This window comes from Camelina sativa, chromosome 9 (genome assembly GCF_000633955.1).
Source record: "Camelina sativa cultivar DH55 chromosome 9, Cs, whole genome shotgun sequence".
NCBI classification, from domain to species: domain Eukaryota; kingdom Viridiplantae; phylum Streptophyta; class Magnoliopsida; order Brassicales; family Brassicaceae; genus Camelina; species Camelina sativa.
The window spans coordinates 17628658-17645859 of NC_025693.1; the positions used below are offsets into that span (position 1 = coordinate 17628658).

General features: G+C 35.3%; 2 protein-coding genes and 1 long non-coding RNA gene across 4 annotated transcripts in view; all 3 read left to right on the forward strand.

Annotated features, from left to right (window-relative positions):
- Nucleotides 265–5623, forward strand: LOC104711242 (ABC transporter A family member 6-like). The gene is given in 17 exon segments (XM_010427927.1): nt 265–336; nt 419–788; nt 872–954; nt 1053–1200; nt 2246–2365; nt 2453–2577; nt 2673–2831; nt 3028–3190; nt 3280–3405; nt 3507–3590; nt 3667–3677; nt 3679–4014; nt 4101–4301; nt 4408–4517; nt 4719–4803; nt 4875–5003; nt 5133–5623. Coding segments are annotated over 17 exon segments (2805 nt in total). The 3' UTR covers nt 5616–5623.
- Nucleotides 11008–11908, forward strand: LOC104711241. Its single transcript, XR_755226.2, has 2 exons — nt 11008–11388; nt 11549–11908. It is a non-coding gene; the product is annotated as an uncharacterized LOC104711241 (long non-coding RNA).
- The window catches only part of LOC104711240 (ABC transporter A family member 7), a 6014-nt gene continuing 1275 nt past the window's right edge, over nt 12464–17202 (forward strand). Inside the window, exons 1-16 of one of the 2 annotated variants that reach the window (XM_010427926.2) lie at nt 12464–12711; nt 13035–13398; nt 13484–13563; nt 13662–13806; nt 14029–14148; nt 14246–14370; nt 14491–14649; nt 14751–14913; nt 14992–15117; nt 15215–15298; nt 15406–15752; nt 15832–16032; nt 16158–16267; nt 16406–16490; nt 16597–16725; nt 16865–17070. In XM_010427926.2, the coding sequence (XP_010426228.1) occupies nt 12640–12711; nt 13035–13398; nt 13484–13563; nt 13662–13806; nt 14029–14148; nt 14246–14370; nt 14491–14649; nt 14751–14913; nt 14992–15117; nt 15215–15298; nt 15406–15752; nt 15832–16032; nt 16158–16267; nt 16406–16490; nt 16597–16725; nt 16865–17070 (2516 nt within the window). In that variant the 5' untranslated portion in view covers nt 12464–12639. Of the gene's footprint in view, nt 12712–13034; nt 13399–13483; nt 13564–13661; nt 13807–14028; nt 14149–14245; nt 14371–14490; nt 14650–14750; nt 14914–14991; nt 15118–15214; nt 15299–15405; nt 15753–15831; nt 16033–16157; nt 16268–16405; nt 16491–16596; nt 16726–16864; nt 17172–17202 lie in introns of both variants that reach the window. The other variant, XM_010427925.2, reaches the window with a different exon arrangement.

Genomic DNA, 17202 nt, shown 5'->3' on the forward strand with positions numbered 1-17202 from the left:
AAAAAAACAACTCAAACTTCACACATGTCGGTTGAAGAATTTTATTAATAGTTGGTCGTGCCGTCGTGGGATCGCTCCTTTCCTTTGCAACCTTCGGTTGGCCAACACAAATGCTAAGTAACAAATGATCAAGACAAAGTTAATGGCCTAAACCACTTTATAATTGGCAAGTGGAAATAAAAGCGTCTCACTTAGATCGAATTGTGAATATTTTTTGTTTTTTTTTTGTTGGTATCAATCTAATTCTGATACCAAGACTCGTCAATGGCGAAACCTGTTGCAGCCAGTTTCTTGACGCAGGCCAATGCCTTGTTCAAGAAAAACTTAACTTATCAGGTTTGGCCAAACAATACATGTGTTATATTATCTATATATGGAAAATGTAATTATTTTATATATCTTCTTTCCATTGGTGTAGAAACGAAACATATGGAGCAACGTTCGGCTGATCGTGATCCCCTTGTACCTCTGTGTGGTTCTAGTGTGCATTCAAGCTCTGTTCGATACACTGGTTAATAACTCTGCTGATAATCAATGTGGTTGTCGATGCATAGACGACAAAAATGGAGATGGCAAATGCGAAATAAGGAGTTGCGGTTTACAATTTTCATCTCAAAACCAAGCAGTCTTTTGTGCCTTCCCTAACCCTCCACCATTGCTCCCGTTGTTACATATTCCTCGTCCTGAGACTCGTTCTGTTGATCCTGCCCGTCGTGACTCGTGCAAACGAACAGGATCTTGTCCTGTGACCATACTTGTTACTGGGAATAACCAATCCCTAGGAGCAAGTATACTCTCCCTCTTCTGATTTGTTCGATATTATCTATACAATATTGTTGTTTCGTCTCGAACTAAACTTCACTCTTTTTAGCTTTATCTGAGAATCTGCTCAGTACTTCTTTCACGGTCAACTCCTCTGACCTTTTCTTGCGTAATCTTGCCTATACTGTTTTGGCAAGTTCTTCTCTATTTGAGTTCTTGTTGTTTCCATTATCATCATCAAGTCTCTCTCTATCTCTCCAGACTTATTTCATGAATATTTATATTTTCAGGGTACAACATCAGCGACAGACTACACCAATTATCGTGATCCAGGGATTTACTCAGATCTTCCCATCTTCAGCATCCAACCTCAGTGCACCCCAGCCACTACATTGCCATCCTTCTCATTCCAACAACCACCTCTCGAGTTTCAGAAAGGTATTAGGTTCACTAAATTATATATGTGTTATACTTCAACGGTAGATTAGATGCTAAGAATTTTGTAAAGAGTACATTTGATTTATGATAAAACCAAAAAAAAAAAAAAAAAAAAAAAANTAAAAGCAATTGTAGTAAAAAACACAATCATCAAAACATAAAATTATGATAAAAAAGTACAAACATAATTTCCCTTAAAGAGAAATATCCTAAAATAGCATTAAACCAAGTTTTATGGTGAAGAGATGCTACTCTAACTAGAAAAATATCAAACGAAAATTCATAATGAATCAAAAACCTGGCAAAAAGTACATATATTTGTCAGCGACAATTAATATAAGTTATGTTTTGCAAAATTTTATGATAGATATCTTCAAATTATTGAAATTTATTCTGGTGATGATATGCAATCCTAATTGAAAATATTGAATAAAGAGTTATAATGAGTATGTAGAACTTTTCTATTTTCAAATTTTTTTAAATATAAAATATATTCAACAAAATATTCTAATAATGAAACATAATCTATAATATTAGAGAAATACCTTTAAATAGTACTAAAACAATTTTTATAGAAAATTATAACACACACCCCACAATAGCACTATTCGGCATAATTACAATATTTTAAATTTATTTATATAATTTTTTTAGGTTTGGATTTTATATTTTACAGTTAGGATATAGTTTTGAGGGGCAGAGTTTAGTATTTAGAGTTTATGATTTAATTTTGAAACATGCAGTGTACTATAATATTATTCTCAAATCACAATTGACATTTTTTATTTTTGTAGTTTAGTTACATAATTGCAATCTATCATAATAAAAAAAAATTAAACTCAGTTAAAAGAAATTTGCTAGAAAATGGTTCAAGATAGCAAACAAGGGAATATGGTTAAATCATAGGGTTCTACGAGACTACGATGATACTCAATGTTTAATTTGTATAGCCTTCAAACAAGAGAATACGGTTAATTAAATCAAACGGTCTACGGTGATACTCCTCGTCCAGCCGATTAACTTAATGGTTAAAGTGTCAAAACAGAGGTGAGATGCGTTCAAGGATTGAGTCTCTGGAGAAATAACTCCATAGAGGTCAACGATGAGATCTTCAAGAACTATCTTAAAGGAAATCATGAAGAGATCGTCAATGAGGTCGCTGCAGGTTTATTCCGCTTGTCTTATCATTCTTCTCTGTTTTACGTACAGTATACAACTTCTGACTCTTTTTTTTTTTTTTTGGTTTTACTAGCATATGATCTCTTGGACACCGATAGGAGCAACTTCAATGTGACCATTTGGTATTACACTACATACAAGGGAGATTTGCAAGATTGGCGTGTAAAGTATGTCCGAGTTCCTCGCTCAGTCAATTTGGTAAGAAATTAAGTGTTGGTATGTTAGTAAATTAAGAGTTGTATAGAACTGGTCTTTTGTTCAAACCCATTCATAGACTCTGTTAAAACTTGCAGGTTTCAAATGCTTATCTTCAGTTTTTGAAAGGCTCAGGGACAAAGATGTTATTCGATTTTGTGAAAGAAATGCCAAAACAAGAAACTAGGCTTCGCATGGACATGGCGTCTCTCGTTGGCCCCATTTTCTTCTCATGGGTTATTCTTCTTCTGTTCCCTGTAAGTTCGTTTCAAGTGGACTGCTTCATACTCTTATAAGTATATGATGATCTCCAACACTTGGCAGTAATTTTCCACTATGATCAAAACCCTATATCATGGGAACTAATTTAACCTCTGCCTAGGAGAAAAAAATATGAACCTTTGGTTAATATACATACATTTTCAATAGTTATAAGAGATATTTTCTATGCAGGTGATCTTGAACTCATTGGTGTATGAGAAGCAGCAACGTCTTAGAATCATAATGAAAATGCACGGACTAGGAGATGCTTCATATTGGATGATTTCCTATGCATATTTTCTCGCAATATCGACGTTATACATTGTATGCTTGATGATATTTGGGTCAGCAATAGGTACTAAATGAATCACTGACATATCTTAATTTAATATTTTCTTATGTATACATATAGAACAAAAGTTTTAAAGCTATAGTTTCTTGCAGGACTTAAGTTCTTCCGGTTCAATGACTACAGTATCCAATTCATTTTCTATTTTCTTTATATAAATCTGCAAATCTCCATTGCCTTTCTAGTTTCCTCAGCTTTTTCAAAAGCTGTGACAGCATCAGGTAATAACTAAATCAAAGTCACATGTTTTCTTTTTCAAATTTGGTCTGGGAACATATTGGTGTTAAGAGAAACACATTTTGCTCTATTACCCAAACTGTAGTTGCTGCATATATATATGTGTTCGGATCCGGGCTATTAGGCGCGTTCCTCTTCCAGTTTCTGGTGGAAGGTTTATCGTTTCCCAGTAAGCTATACACAACTTGAAGAAGACATATTTTTAAAAGTCAAAAACTGTACTATATATCTTTACTTTTTACCAGGACGCTGGCTTTTTTGTCTTGGAGTTGTATCCGGGCTTCTCTTTATACCGTGGGTTGTATGAATTCTCCCAGTATGCTTTCCAGAGAAACTTGAATGGAAGGGATGGCATGAAGTGGAAACATTTTAGAGGTAGTGCAATGGATGAAATTTTCTCCATCATTATCATTGAGGGGTTTCTCGCTCTCATTGTAACATACTATATGAACCGAGTTTCTTCAACCGCGAAAGATCCTATTGTATTCTTGGAGAACACCTTCAAGAAATCTCTTTCTCCACAAAAATTTAGCTTAAAAAAGCAGGGTTCTTCTGTATCCGTAGAAATGGAGAAGCTAGATGTCATTCAGGAGGTATTGCAAAAGAATTATACACAACTCATTCTATGTGTTTTTCGTTTTTTGAGCTGTTTTGGTAAGAAGAAATTTGTTCAAATCAGAGAGAAAAAGTCGAGCAGTTGATGCTTGAGCCAAGCACAAGCCATGACATTGTATGTGACAACCTGAAGAAGGTGTATCCTGGTAGAGATGGGAACCCACCTAAACTGGCAATTAGTGGGTTATCTCTCGCTGTGCCTTCAGGTGAATGCTTTGGCATGTTAGGTCCCAATGGTGCTGGGAAGACCTCGTTTATCAATATGGTCAGTACCCAAAGGGGAGAAATACAAATATTGTGTGCTTAGCTTTTGACTTAAAAGAAAAACTTTGTCTAGCAAAACATTGTACTGCTTTTTTTCTTTTGCCTAGATGACTGGACTCGTGAAACCAACTTCAGGGTCAGCTTTTGTCCGAGGTTTGGACATATGCAAGGATATGGATAGAGTATACACCAGCATGGGTGTTTGCCCACAACATGAGTAAGTAATTAAATTCTTGGGAACATTTTTTTTGTTGAAGATCTGTTCAGTTTGTTTTCCAAGTCAAATTTTATTTATATGAGTGGAAAGATTCATGTCCCTTGTATATTATTTTTGGTTCCATCTACTTTCTGATGAGGGTCTCCTAACAATCATATAGTTGTTTTATCGCTCTACCTTGTATTTTCTGTCATTTACCAGTTTGCTCTGGGAAACACTGACAGGGAGAGAACATCTTTTCTTTTACGGAAGACTTAAAAATCTCAAAGGCCCTGATCTCAACCAAGTATGTTATCAATCTTACTTTATCAAATATATTAATGCAAGAGTATCAAATCGTCAAATTATGGTTATTAGGCTGTAGAAGAGTCTCTTAAGAGTGTGAACCTATTTCACGGAGGAGTTGCTGATACACCCGCTGGAAAATACAGTGGAGGAATGAAAAGGCGGCTAAGTGTAGCCATTTCACTTATGGGAAGTCCTAAGGTACACCACTGCGTCTTACTCATATGCTAAAAACATACTGATAAACCTTATTTGCATTTAGAGAGCTAAAGTTTTTCAAGCTTTTAACATATCCTTTTTCCATTTGGTTTATATGTTTTTAAATAAAAGGTGGTTTATATGGATGAGCCAAGCACAGGACTTGATCCAGCTTCAAGAAGGAGTCTATGGACAGCCATCAAATCCGCAAAACAACACACTGCGATAATCCTCACTACACATTCAATGGAAGAAGCAGAGTTTCTTTGTGACCGATTAGGGATTTTTGTTGATGGAAGTTTACAATGCATAGGGAACCCAAAAGAGCTGAAGGGCAGGTATGGTGGATCATGTGTGTTAACAATGACAACATCAACTGAACATGAGAAAGATGTTGAGTTGTTGGTTCAAGATGTTTCCCCAAATGCAAAGAAGATATATCAGATCGCGGGAACTCAGAAGTTTGAGCTCCCAAAGGAGGAGGTTCGGATCTCGGAAGTGTTTCAGGCGGTGGAGAAGGCTAAGAGCAATTTCAAGGTGTTTGCTTGGGGAATTGCGGACACAACTCTTGAAGATGTTTTCATCAAGGTTGCTAAAACTGGTCAGGCGTTTTAATGTCTTCTCTTGAATCTTCTTAAGAATAACATCTTTACATGTTCAACGTCGATATTTGATTGTTCATGTTTGATAAAATTGGCCATGCGTAGGTTTGATTTATGTACATTGTTGGCAAATGAAAATAGGCTGCAAGTTTGTGAATTTCCCTGAGGTTTTTTATAACTTGTTTATTTGAGGGATGATTTATGGAGAACAATTTTTTCTTTTTTATGTAAACTGTGGCTATACAATGTCAATTGTAATAATATGTTACTAGGTAACCTGCACTATGTGCGGGATAAATCGTATTAAATAAAATATTATGAGTAACATTATTATTTGAGATTTAAGATTAATCTCAAATAAGTAGCAAGATTTTTTAGACTAATCGATTTAATTTAAACTAATCGTAAGTTTAAAAATGCAATATGAAAAATGTATAAAAGTGGTAAATAAATGAATAATTTTATTATTGTTTGTGAAATTTAATCTAATAATTAAATACATTATGAAATTGATAATTAAATACATTTCCGGATTTTGATTATTGAAAAAATATTTCATTTAAAAAACTAATAGAAAAGAACATTATCTTATATATGTCAATAACATATTTATGTAAATAATAATGAAATGTAAGTGCCTTAATTTAAAAAAGACACAGAAGCGATGTGAGCGCGACACTTCAACTTTTTTTTGTGAGAGTGTTTCTCTATTAATATATAGGAGATTTTTAAATTTACCTTTTAATTAGATCCTAAATGTATATGTTTTTAAGGTTCACGATTTAAACTTTGTAATAATTCTATAATATTATTACTTGCTGCTGCGCAAAAAAAAAAATTGTAATTTTGTTCAGCTGTTAAATCCATAGTCATTGATTGTGTTTGGTTATTTTATTGTTGTGAGGATCAGCCAGGATTGTAGATAATCAAATAACTCATAAGATGCTCTTATATATCGTTGAACTTTGATATAGATCGTTAAACTTTGATTAAAAACTTAAATTTATACCAATTATATTTTAAATTAGTTAAATTAAAAATGTTTACTTTAAATTACTTAAATTAAAAATATTGACTTTTAAGTAAATTTTAAACTTAAATTTACTTAAATTAAAAATGTTTAAATTTATATTTTTTATGATTATATTTTTAAAATTTTAACATTAGTTTTCTTATATACATATTAGATTAAATTTTAATGTTTTAAGAGTTTTTAATTTTATGATTTTTTTGTAATAACCCTTTCACTTTTAAAAGTTTATTTAAAAAGCATTTTGTTGTTTTATACGTATTAGAGTTATCTTTTTAAAAACTTGTAGAAAATAATTATTTTCTTATAATTATCAAATAATTATTTTCTTATAATTATCTCTATACTTTTTTAAAAAATTGTTAAAACTAAGTTTTTGTTTTCTACATAACAAAATCTCTAATCGTTAAAATTGACACATGTCACAATATTGTGAGTTACTAATTTTGAAAGCAAACCTTTAAATAATAAGATACAAAAATAATTTTTTTACTTATGTATAAATTTCTTTTTAAGGATAGAACTTTTACAAATTTTAAACATAAAATGTTTTAGTAAATTTAAAATTAACATGTGTCAGTATCAATACAATTGATGTGTCAAAATTATCTTGATGACTATCTTTAAAAATCAATTTTTATATAATGAGATTTTCATAAAAAGATCTACAGAATATCATTTTAGATTATGTTATGTTAGTTATGTTAGTTATGTTAGTTATGCATGTTACTAAGTTCATAAACAAAGAGCTGCCACGGGAAGGCATAGCAGAAGAAGGCATAACGAGAGAAAGTATAACGTTTATAAAAAGGTCATAGAAAAAAAATACGGTATTCTTCATCAGTATTCAGTCTTCCACTCAAACTTTTGTTTCATATAGTTTGAGTTGTTTTTTTTCTTTTAATAATCCTGATTAGAGAAGGATTTCCTCTGATCAGTTTCTAGAAAGTTCCATAGATATGTGACCTGATTAGATTAAGGATACCTGATCATTATAAATAAATAAAAATTGTCGTACCCTCACAACAAATTATAACCTTGAGGTTATTTATAAACCTGATTGGCAAAAGGGATTTTAGTTTTTATAACCCTAATCTAACGAATTTGTTTCTGTATATAACATCCGCGAACCAAAATGTGCGTTTTGGGGATGGGTGTCAATCGACATCAGTGGTGGTGTCGGTCGACACCAATAATTTCTGGTTCGACTTAAATGTCGATTTGAGTCTGTTTGGTTTGAGGAAACCATAGAACCGGGTTACTTAAGTGGAAATCGACGCAAAAGGGTTTTGGGGAAGTTTTTGTTTGTCGTCGTTCCATAATTTTTGAGAGAGAAAAGAGAGAAAAAAGTGTTCTTGAAGTTTTGGTGATTTTTGGGAAGATTGCTGGATATTCTTGGGAGATCTGAGGTTAGGAGGGTTATAGAAGTTTGCTAGTAGTGTGGGATTCGTCGTTGTTGGTCAGAAGCTTTCTGCAAAGAGGTGAGTGCATGACCATCTCTGATCTAAGCCTGAGATTTCCTTTGTCTTGTTTGTTTGGTTTTGTTTGTGGTGTTTTCTTGCTTGTTATGGGTGCTATAGGGTTCCTACGGATTCATATAGCTTTGGGATTGAGTTTTCGACGGATTGGAGGTGATGAGAAGCGAGATTCGACTCTCGGCTTCGAGCAGATCGTGTCTGCAAAGTCAATGTCGATCGACACCAGGAAGGTGTCGGTCGACACCATGGAGCAGCATCGATCGACATTGTGGGGTAGTGTCGGTCGAGACCAAGAGCTAGTGTCGGTCGAGACTTGGCTGGTGTCGGTCGACACCTCCCTTCCAGCGAAGACGATATTTGTTTCCTGGTTTGTATGTCTTGATTGTTGATTGTTTTGGACATTGGTATCTCAGTTGCTTGTGTGTATAGCCCAGTAGATGGAAGGATTGCTTCACTGAGTGTTTATCAAATACTCATGCATCTCAATTTGTGTTTGTGGTGCAGGTAAAGGCAACGGGTGATCGTGGAATCAAGGCAATGAAGAGGAGGATGTTCTAGTGGCTCGATTGGTTGTTGTCTGGCTTCTGTTAGGTTGCTAGAGTTGAGTCAGTAGAACATTGTTATGATGCTGGTTTGATGTTTTATTGCTTACGCTGATTGATTTAATATTGTTATCGAATTATTGGTTATTGGATATTGGTATCTGTTGGTTATTTTTCGCTGCTTGGTTTGATTGTGGTTAGGTGGCTAGTGGGTATGTGACCACTAATTATATAATTATTAATTTTTTTTTTTAAATGGGTCGGATCATTTCACTGTGTCTGTGTCAATGTTTCTGTTCCTTGAGCCCCATTTGGTTAAAAATATGAAAGGTCTCTTTTCTCTATGTTAGGAATGGTCCGGGCAAGAATTCATAAGGGTTTGTTTTGCGGATACATTTTGGTAATTCCTATGTACTTGAATAAATGCAACTTTCAGTGGGTGAAGAATTTAGCCGGAGTAAAAAAATCTTTTAAACTTCAACAAATGTGGCCTCATACAAATGCTCCTCTTTTAGGTTCAAAAGTCGAATATCAGAAGTACCTACAAACCTATCCAACCACTTTACAATAGTTCCTAGTACAGACTATACTCTCACCCCCGAATCACTTTTGGTACTACCGTCCACAACAAAGATTGCAAAACAGGTAGCAGCTACTAGAGAAACCGCTGCAATTATGACCAGTGGACTCACAGTAGCACCTTAGAAGACTGGCATAACAAGGAACAAGGCGAGCAGAGAGGAGAGTGGCGGGAGAAGGTTCATGAACTGAGAGTTGTACCCATATACCATGAAGATTAACTGGATGTGCAATGAAAGACATCCAATCCCAAACGCCAGAGAGTAGTCTTGCAAGACGAGGAAAATGAACCATACGGCTGTGAACATCAGAGTAGCAACGAAACCTTCCAATGGTCCAAAGTTTCTAGGAGACACCAGCTTAAGGTGTCTGTGGGAGCATCCTTCGGCTGACACAAGAGTAGTTATAGCGACATAGATCATCAGAGTGAAATGTCCAATATAGAGTAGTTATAGCGACATAGATCATCAGAGTGAAATGTCCAATATACTTGTTGGTGTCAGATAAGTCTTTGAAGAATGAGCTGGTGGCAACTGAGGAAGCTCCAAAGACACCTACAACCATAGTAAGGAAAGGTAAAAAGCTCCACAACCCTTCTACTCTAAGACTTTTGGAAGACTGGTTCCATCTCGTGAAATATGTACCTTAATGACTGCCAAACAGGTTTTTGTTATCTTTGAACTAGAAAAAATGAAAATATTGTTTTAAAGAAAGGACAATTCTCATAAATACCACTAAAATAAGTTTTTTTTTTCCAAAATACCACTTTTACTTTTATTTTTCAAAAGTACGACTAAGATACGTTATTTTCCAAAAATATCATAAAATTAAACTAAAGTTTTAATATTCAAAACTAAACTTTAAACCCTAAATACTTAACCATACCTCCTAAAAACTATACCCTAAATCTAAAATTATCAACCCAAACCTAGAAAAATAATTTCACATCTTTAAAATTAATTTTTGTGTTTGCGGTATTTTTGGAAAAAATAATTGTGGTATTTTTGGAAAGAAAACTTAAAGTGTGGTATTTTAGGAAAAAATAATTAAATGATGGTATTTTGAGGAATTTCACTTAAAGAAAAGTAATACTACTCTTTTTATTTTTATTGAATTGATATTTTGAATTTTTATCTTGTGCGTAAAATATTGATTTTCTGGAGTTAAAAACTTAAATAATTTTGCCACATGTCATGGACTCATGGAAAGTAATGGACTATATTTCCACATTCATAAATTTTAGATTAATTAATAATTAAACTTTAGTTCTTAATGTCAAATAGCGAGAGCAATATATAACCAAAACATATAAGTTTCCCTGACCTCTTGCACCTCATACAAGTTTTTTACTAATTTTTAAGAACAATTACATTCAAGAATAAAATACACAATTACATTAATCGATTTCTCAATTAGATTTGTTTTTGGATTTATACAGACTTTGTCAAACACTAGGAACTCTAAGATTAACGTGAACATTATTTGTACACCTTCAATAATTTGAGTTGATGTTTGTTACACTACCAAAAGTGGAAAATTGTAATTAAAAAAAAAAGTAAATCAGGTTTATTATATCTGATATGTATAATTTTCTGGTAACAAAGAAAATTTAAATATTTCCTGGCATATATAAAATAAATCGGGGATTTTTCAGAAACTTTCCCTTCCAAAAAAATAATACAAATTAATTATTGTCAATGGTTTATTAAAAAAAACTGAAACAAGACTACTGGTAAAAAAGAAACTGAAATATGACTTTTCGTATGACATCAATTCATATATCATCTGTATAAATAATTAGTGTTAGAGAGATAAAAAAGAGTTTCTCTCTCTTCTCTCTCTCAATTTTTCAGAGAGAGAAACTCGACATCGGACTTTTTCTCCGATGGTATCCGTCCAACACCAGATCCGGTGTTTGGATCGGTCTTCGCTTCCGTCATCGACCGTTCTCGTTTGACGGTGATGGACGGCTTTGCTTCCGGCATGAGTTGGCCTCCTCGGCGATTCATGTCCGGCTTTGACTCCGGTGTGCGTTGGCCTCTTTGGCGACGTCATATCCGGCTTTTGACTCCGGTGTGCGGTGGCCTCTTTGGCGGTGTCATATCCGGTTTAGATCCGGCATGCGTTGGTCTTCATGGCAGCGGATGTTCGGTTTAGGTTTTTAGCTTTTTTCTTTTTATGTTGTTCTGTTTTTTTAGGTTGGGTAGATCTTCTTTGTTTGAAGGTTGATAGTTTTTAGAAGAAGAAGATTAAGATTTTCACATTTGATGGAGTCTTCGTCTCAGCAATTTGGAACACGCCTTTCTTGTGGGTGCAGATCGAGCTTCCTCCGTTGTTCGCCGGTGTTTTTCGGCCGGATTAGACGTTTTCCGGCGATACTTTCCGATGTCGGTGACCGGAGACCTGTCGACTTCAGACTCTTCGACTTCGCACGTGTCCTCTTCAACGCTTCCTTGGTGCCACGTGTCTAGTGATTCTCAGAATTAATCTTTAATGAGGGGTTTCTACCTTGGGCTTGGACCTTTTTATTTGGTTTATGTATTTCGATTTCTGTATTTGGCTTTTTGTTGGGCTTCTATAGTTTATAATATTAGCTTGGCCTTTGGCTTTATATTATAAATAAAGACAATAGTGAAAAAAAAAAAATAAAATAATTAGTGTCATTGGTTTCGAATCATGCATTGCTTCTTGTCCAAGTATCTGCCACATGGGAAACTTTTCTTTGAATTTGAACAAAGCTATTATTTTAATTGAATTTATTAAGAGGCGTCAAAAATTTCATAGTCAACCAAAATAACCCGAACACTTTTTACGTGAGACAATAAAATAGACTAGTTTAATGATTTACGTTCACACGTGATTACGTCTGAGATGACCGCATTAATCATCTTTTTATGCCAATTTTAAAACTTTTATTCAACATATAAAAATAAATAATTAAAACTCAACCTTGTCCACTAGTTGTAGAATCTATTGGGTCGTGGGATCACTCTCCTCCACACAGCTTCCTACCAAATTTACATTGAAATATTCCTCCAATGTTGCTTTCTTGATTTCGTTGAAATTATTTACTTCTCTGTTGTTTTGTTTGACCATTCAGAATTAAACTAATTAATATCATATGTAACTAATCAAAACGTAACTTAGCAAAGCGTGTGCATAAGGGTAACATCGTAATTTACACATACCGTCATCTGATCTCAGTTCTTCTTCTCCTCTCTCCGCCTGCTTTATTATATATGAATCCCAAAAGGCGGTGATTTTGATTTGTTCCCTTCTTCTCTGTTCAAAACTTGGATTCAATTTATAATTTATCTAAACCCAAAACAAACAAAATAAAAAAAAAAAAACCTAACAAACAATAGATAAAGAAGAAACAGAGAAATCGAAGAAATCTTCATCAATTCAATGGCGGATCCAGGTCCTGCCAGTTTCTCAACAAGAGCCAATGCCTTACTTAGGAAAAACTTAGTCTATCAGGTATCTAATTACATATATAATTCGTTTTCTTCTCCTCTACGGTATCTAATTACATACATAACAGTGTTTGTTTCGTCTACGTACGTATAAATCGTTAAATGCGAGTAGATAGATTGTGTTCTGTGATTTTTTCCGATTTGTTTTTTTTTTTTCTCTATATTCGGGAACTTGATGATGGATCAGTTTCTACAATATAATTAGTGGCTAAATTTATCGATTATCCAACATAATTACAGATTTGCTACAATGTTATGGTTATGTTGTTGTTACTATCCGTAGTTTTGATTAATTCCGTCATTGGTGTGAATTTGCGTTGGGTGTAGAAACGGTATCTATGGAGCAATGTTCGGGTCATCATGATCCCTTTCCTCCTCTGCGTATTTCTAGTCTTGATACAGCTCCTCTTCGATACTCAAGTTAACAACTCTGCTGATAACCAATGTGGTTGCGAATTGGTTGACACGAATGGGGATGGTAAACTCGAAAACACTTGCGGTATTCAGTATTCTTCTCCGGATCAAGCCTTCTTTTGTTCCATCCCTAGTCCTCCTCAGTGGCCTCAGTTGTTACAAATACCGCAGCCTGAACGCCGTGATGTTAGAGATCTTCGTGATGATTCTTGTAGACGGACAGGGACTTGTCCTGTGACTATACTGTTTACTGGAAACAACCGTTCTCTTGGAGGAAGTATGTTTCTTTTTTTTTTCTTCTTCTTTTTATCCCTTGTTCTTTTGGTATTGTGTTCACTGGAACTTGTTTTTTTTTTGTCTAGCTGTGTCTGGGAATCTGCTCACTAGTTCTATACCGGATAACTCCACTGACCTTTTGCGTACTTTAGCTGATAATGTCTTGGTGAGTTTCTGTTGTTGGAATCTGTTTGTTTCCACTGTAAAGTGTGTGTGTGTGTGTAAATCTGTTTCTTAGCTTTTCTTTGAGCTCATATGTTTCAGGGTACAACAGGTGAGCCAGATTTCACCAACTATCTTGATACAGGGATTGCCTCAGATCTTCCCATCTACAGTATCCAACCTCGGTGCCTTCTCAATGCTTCTTTACCATTCTCTTTCGGACAACCACCTCTCAATTTTACCAAAGGTATTGCATTATTTTCAATCTCATAGATGTTATAAGATGTCAACTAGAGGGATACTCAAATTCTAGATTTGTTTATATCAGTGTTAGTTTAATGTAATCTGGTTTCGTTCTATGATCTATCCCAAATTTGTTAAACATGATACTTCTTTCGTCCATATATTTTGTCCTCTGAGGAAAAATTCTTGTATAATTATTTTAACTTGATGGTTGTGTCAAAACCAGAGTTAAAATGTGTTCAAGGATTGAATCTCTGGAGAAATACTTCCAGAGAGGTCAATGACGAGATTTTCAAGGGCTATCGGAAAGGAAATCCTGAGGGGAAGATAAATGAGATTGCTGCAGGTTGGTCAACTTCTCAGTAGGTTTATCTATCTATCACAATAACAATGCTTTATATGCACATATGAGATTTCTGACTCTGATTTTTTTGTTGCCTTAGCATATGATCTCTTGGACACGGATAGGAACAACTTCAATGTGCGCATCTGGTATAATTCAACATACAAGGACGATGCAGGAAGAAGACTTATTAAGTTGGTCAGAGTTCCCCGCTCAGTCAATTTGGTAAGAAAACAACAATGTACTCTAAGACATTCCTCATCATTGCATTCTCAATATGATTTTTTTACCATGTGGAACTGCTTTCTTGATTGAAACTGAGGCTTACAATTTGCGAAAATGCAGGTGTCAAATGCTTACCTTCAGTTTCTACTAGGCCCGGGGACAAGAATGTTGTTTGAATATGCCAAAGAAATGCCTAAACCAGAAACAAGTCTTCGTCTGGACATCGCGTCTCTGATTGGTCCCCTGTTCTTCACATGGGTTATTCTTCTTCTCTTCCCTGTAAGTTTGCTTTCAATAGACTACTTTACGTTTTATTTCACAAATATTCACTCTGATGTATAGTGATCTATAAATTCATATTCAGAGCCATTTGTTTGCAGGTGATCTTGTCGTCATTAGTGTATGAGAAACAGCAACATCTAAGAATTATAATGAAAATGCATGGGCTAGGAGATGGTCCATATTGGATGATTTCATATGCTTACTTTCTTACCATATCCGTGTTATACGTTATATGTCTGATGATATTTGGGTCAGCAATAGGTAATTGAAGCCTTTCTCTCAATATATACAGGTCTTGTTTTTCCAATCTGTGTCTTTATAGTTGTTGGTTCCCTGCAGGATTGAAGTTCTTCCGGCTTAATGACTACAGCATTCAGTTCGTATTCTATTTTCTCTATGTAAATCTGCAAATCGCCCTTGCCTTTCTAGTTTCCTCTCTATTTTCAAAGGTCAAGACAGCAACAGGTACTTAACTAGCATTGTGCTTCTTGAATTTGATCAAGAAGACGTTGGGGTTTAAAACAAGCTAATGAGTTTTTTTTCTCATTTGTCTTGAACACAGTTGCTGCTTACATATACGTGTTTGGATCTGGACTTTTGGGCTTGTTTCTACTCAACTTCCTTATTGAAGATTCATCATTTCCTAGTAAGTTATTATGATCTTGAAGAACGATGCTCAATACACTCGTTTGTACTTTGTAATGTTCATTCTCACAATTGACCAAGGTTTTCGATATAATTATACTTTTCCAGGAGGCTGGATTTTTGCCATGGAGTTATATCCTGGCTTCTCCATATACCGTGGGCTGTATGAGTTCGCACAATTTTCATTCCGGGGAAACTTGAGAGGGGAAGATGGGATGAAGTGGAATGATTTCAGTGATAGTGCAATGGATGATGTTTTTTACATCATTATCGTTGAGTGGTTTCTAGCGCTCATTGCAGCGTACTATATCGATAAGATTTCTTCATCCGGTAAAGACCCGTTGTTCTTCTTGCAAAACCCTTTCAAGAAATCTCCTTCTTTGCGAAGGCCTAGTTTGCAAAGGCAAGGCTCCAAAGTCTCCGTTGAGATGGAGAAACCAGATGTTACTGAGGAGGTATGTCCAAAGGATTCACAGTATATATATTACATGTTCTGGATAATTCTGTTTCTGATAAAAGATTTATCCAAATCAGAGAGAAAAAGTCGAGCGGTTGATGCTTGAGTCGAGCACAAGCCATGCGATTGTATGTGACGACCTGAAGAAGGTGTATCCTGGTAGAGATGGAAACCCACCTAAATTGGCAGTCCGGGGGTTATCTCTTGCAGTGCCTTCAGGAGAATGCTTTGGCATGTTAGGACCCAATGGTGCAGGCAAGACCTCCTTCATCAATATGGTCAGTATCCAAATGGACAAATCTTTTGAGCTGAATGGAGCTTAGCTAGATTCTACTTCTAATATCATTGCTGATTGATGATTATAATTTTGTAGCGTTACTAATATGTAATGTATTTTGGCCAGATGACTGGGCTCCTGAAACCAACATCTGGGACAGGGCTTGTTCAGGGTTTGGATATATGCAACGATATGGACAGAGTGTACACCAGCATGGGTGTATGCCCGCAGCACGAGTAAGTTTTCATTTCATTTTGTTCTTAGCCAAGAAAGCACAAATAAACAGTTTCTTACTCTTCCACACTATAATTGTGTAATTGTACTTGTGATTGTGATTGTGATTGTGATTGTATAATCGTTCTCTTATTGTGCAGCTTGCTCTGGGAAACACTGACAGGAAGGGAACATCTGCTGTTTTATGGAAGACTTAAGAATCTCAAAGGCTCTGATCTCGACCAAGTAATTTATCAATCTTACTTCCCTTCTATATTACTCCAAAACTTATCAAAAGATACAATTTTACGGTTGCTCAATCCATCTCTCATCGTTATTGAACTCACATTAGGCTGTGGAAGAGTCTCTTAAGAGTGTCAACCTTTTCCACGGAGGAGTTGCCGACAAACCTGCTGGGAAATACAGCGGAGGTATGAAAAGGCGGCTGAGCGTAGCCATATCGCTTATTGGTAATCCTAAGGTACACCATTGTCTGAGAATCCCTTGTTCGCTTATAAATAGTACACTTAGTAACCATTGACCTTCATAAGTAGTACACCTAGAGAGTTGAGCTCTTTGAAGCTTAAGGATTTCGTTTTCATTTTCTTTTACCTATGAAGGTGGTTTATATGGATGAGCCAAGCACAGGACTTGATCCAGCGTCGAGAAAGAACCTATGGACTGTCATCAAGCGTGCTAAAGAAAACACTGCGATAATCCTCACAACCCACTCAATGGAAGAAGCAGAGTTTCTCTGTGACCGATTGGGTATTTTTGTGGACGGAGGCTTGCAATGCATTGGCAACCCTAAAGAACTGAAGGGAAGGTACGGTGGATCTTATGTGTTTACAATGACAACATCTTCAGAACACGAGCAAAAAGTGGAGAAGCTGATTCAAGAAGTCTCCCCAAACGCCAAGAAGATATATCACATCGCAGGGACTCAGAAGTTTGAGCT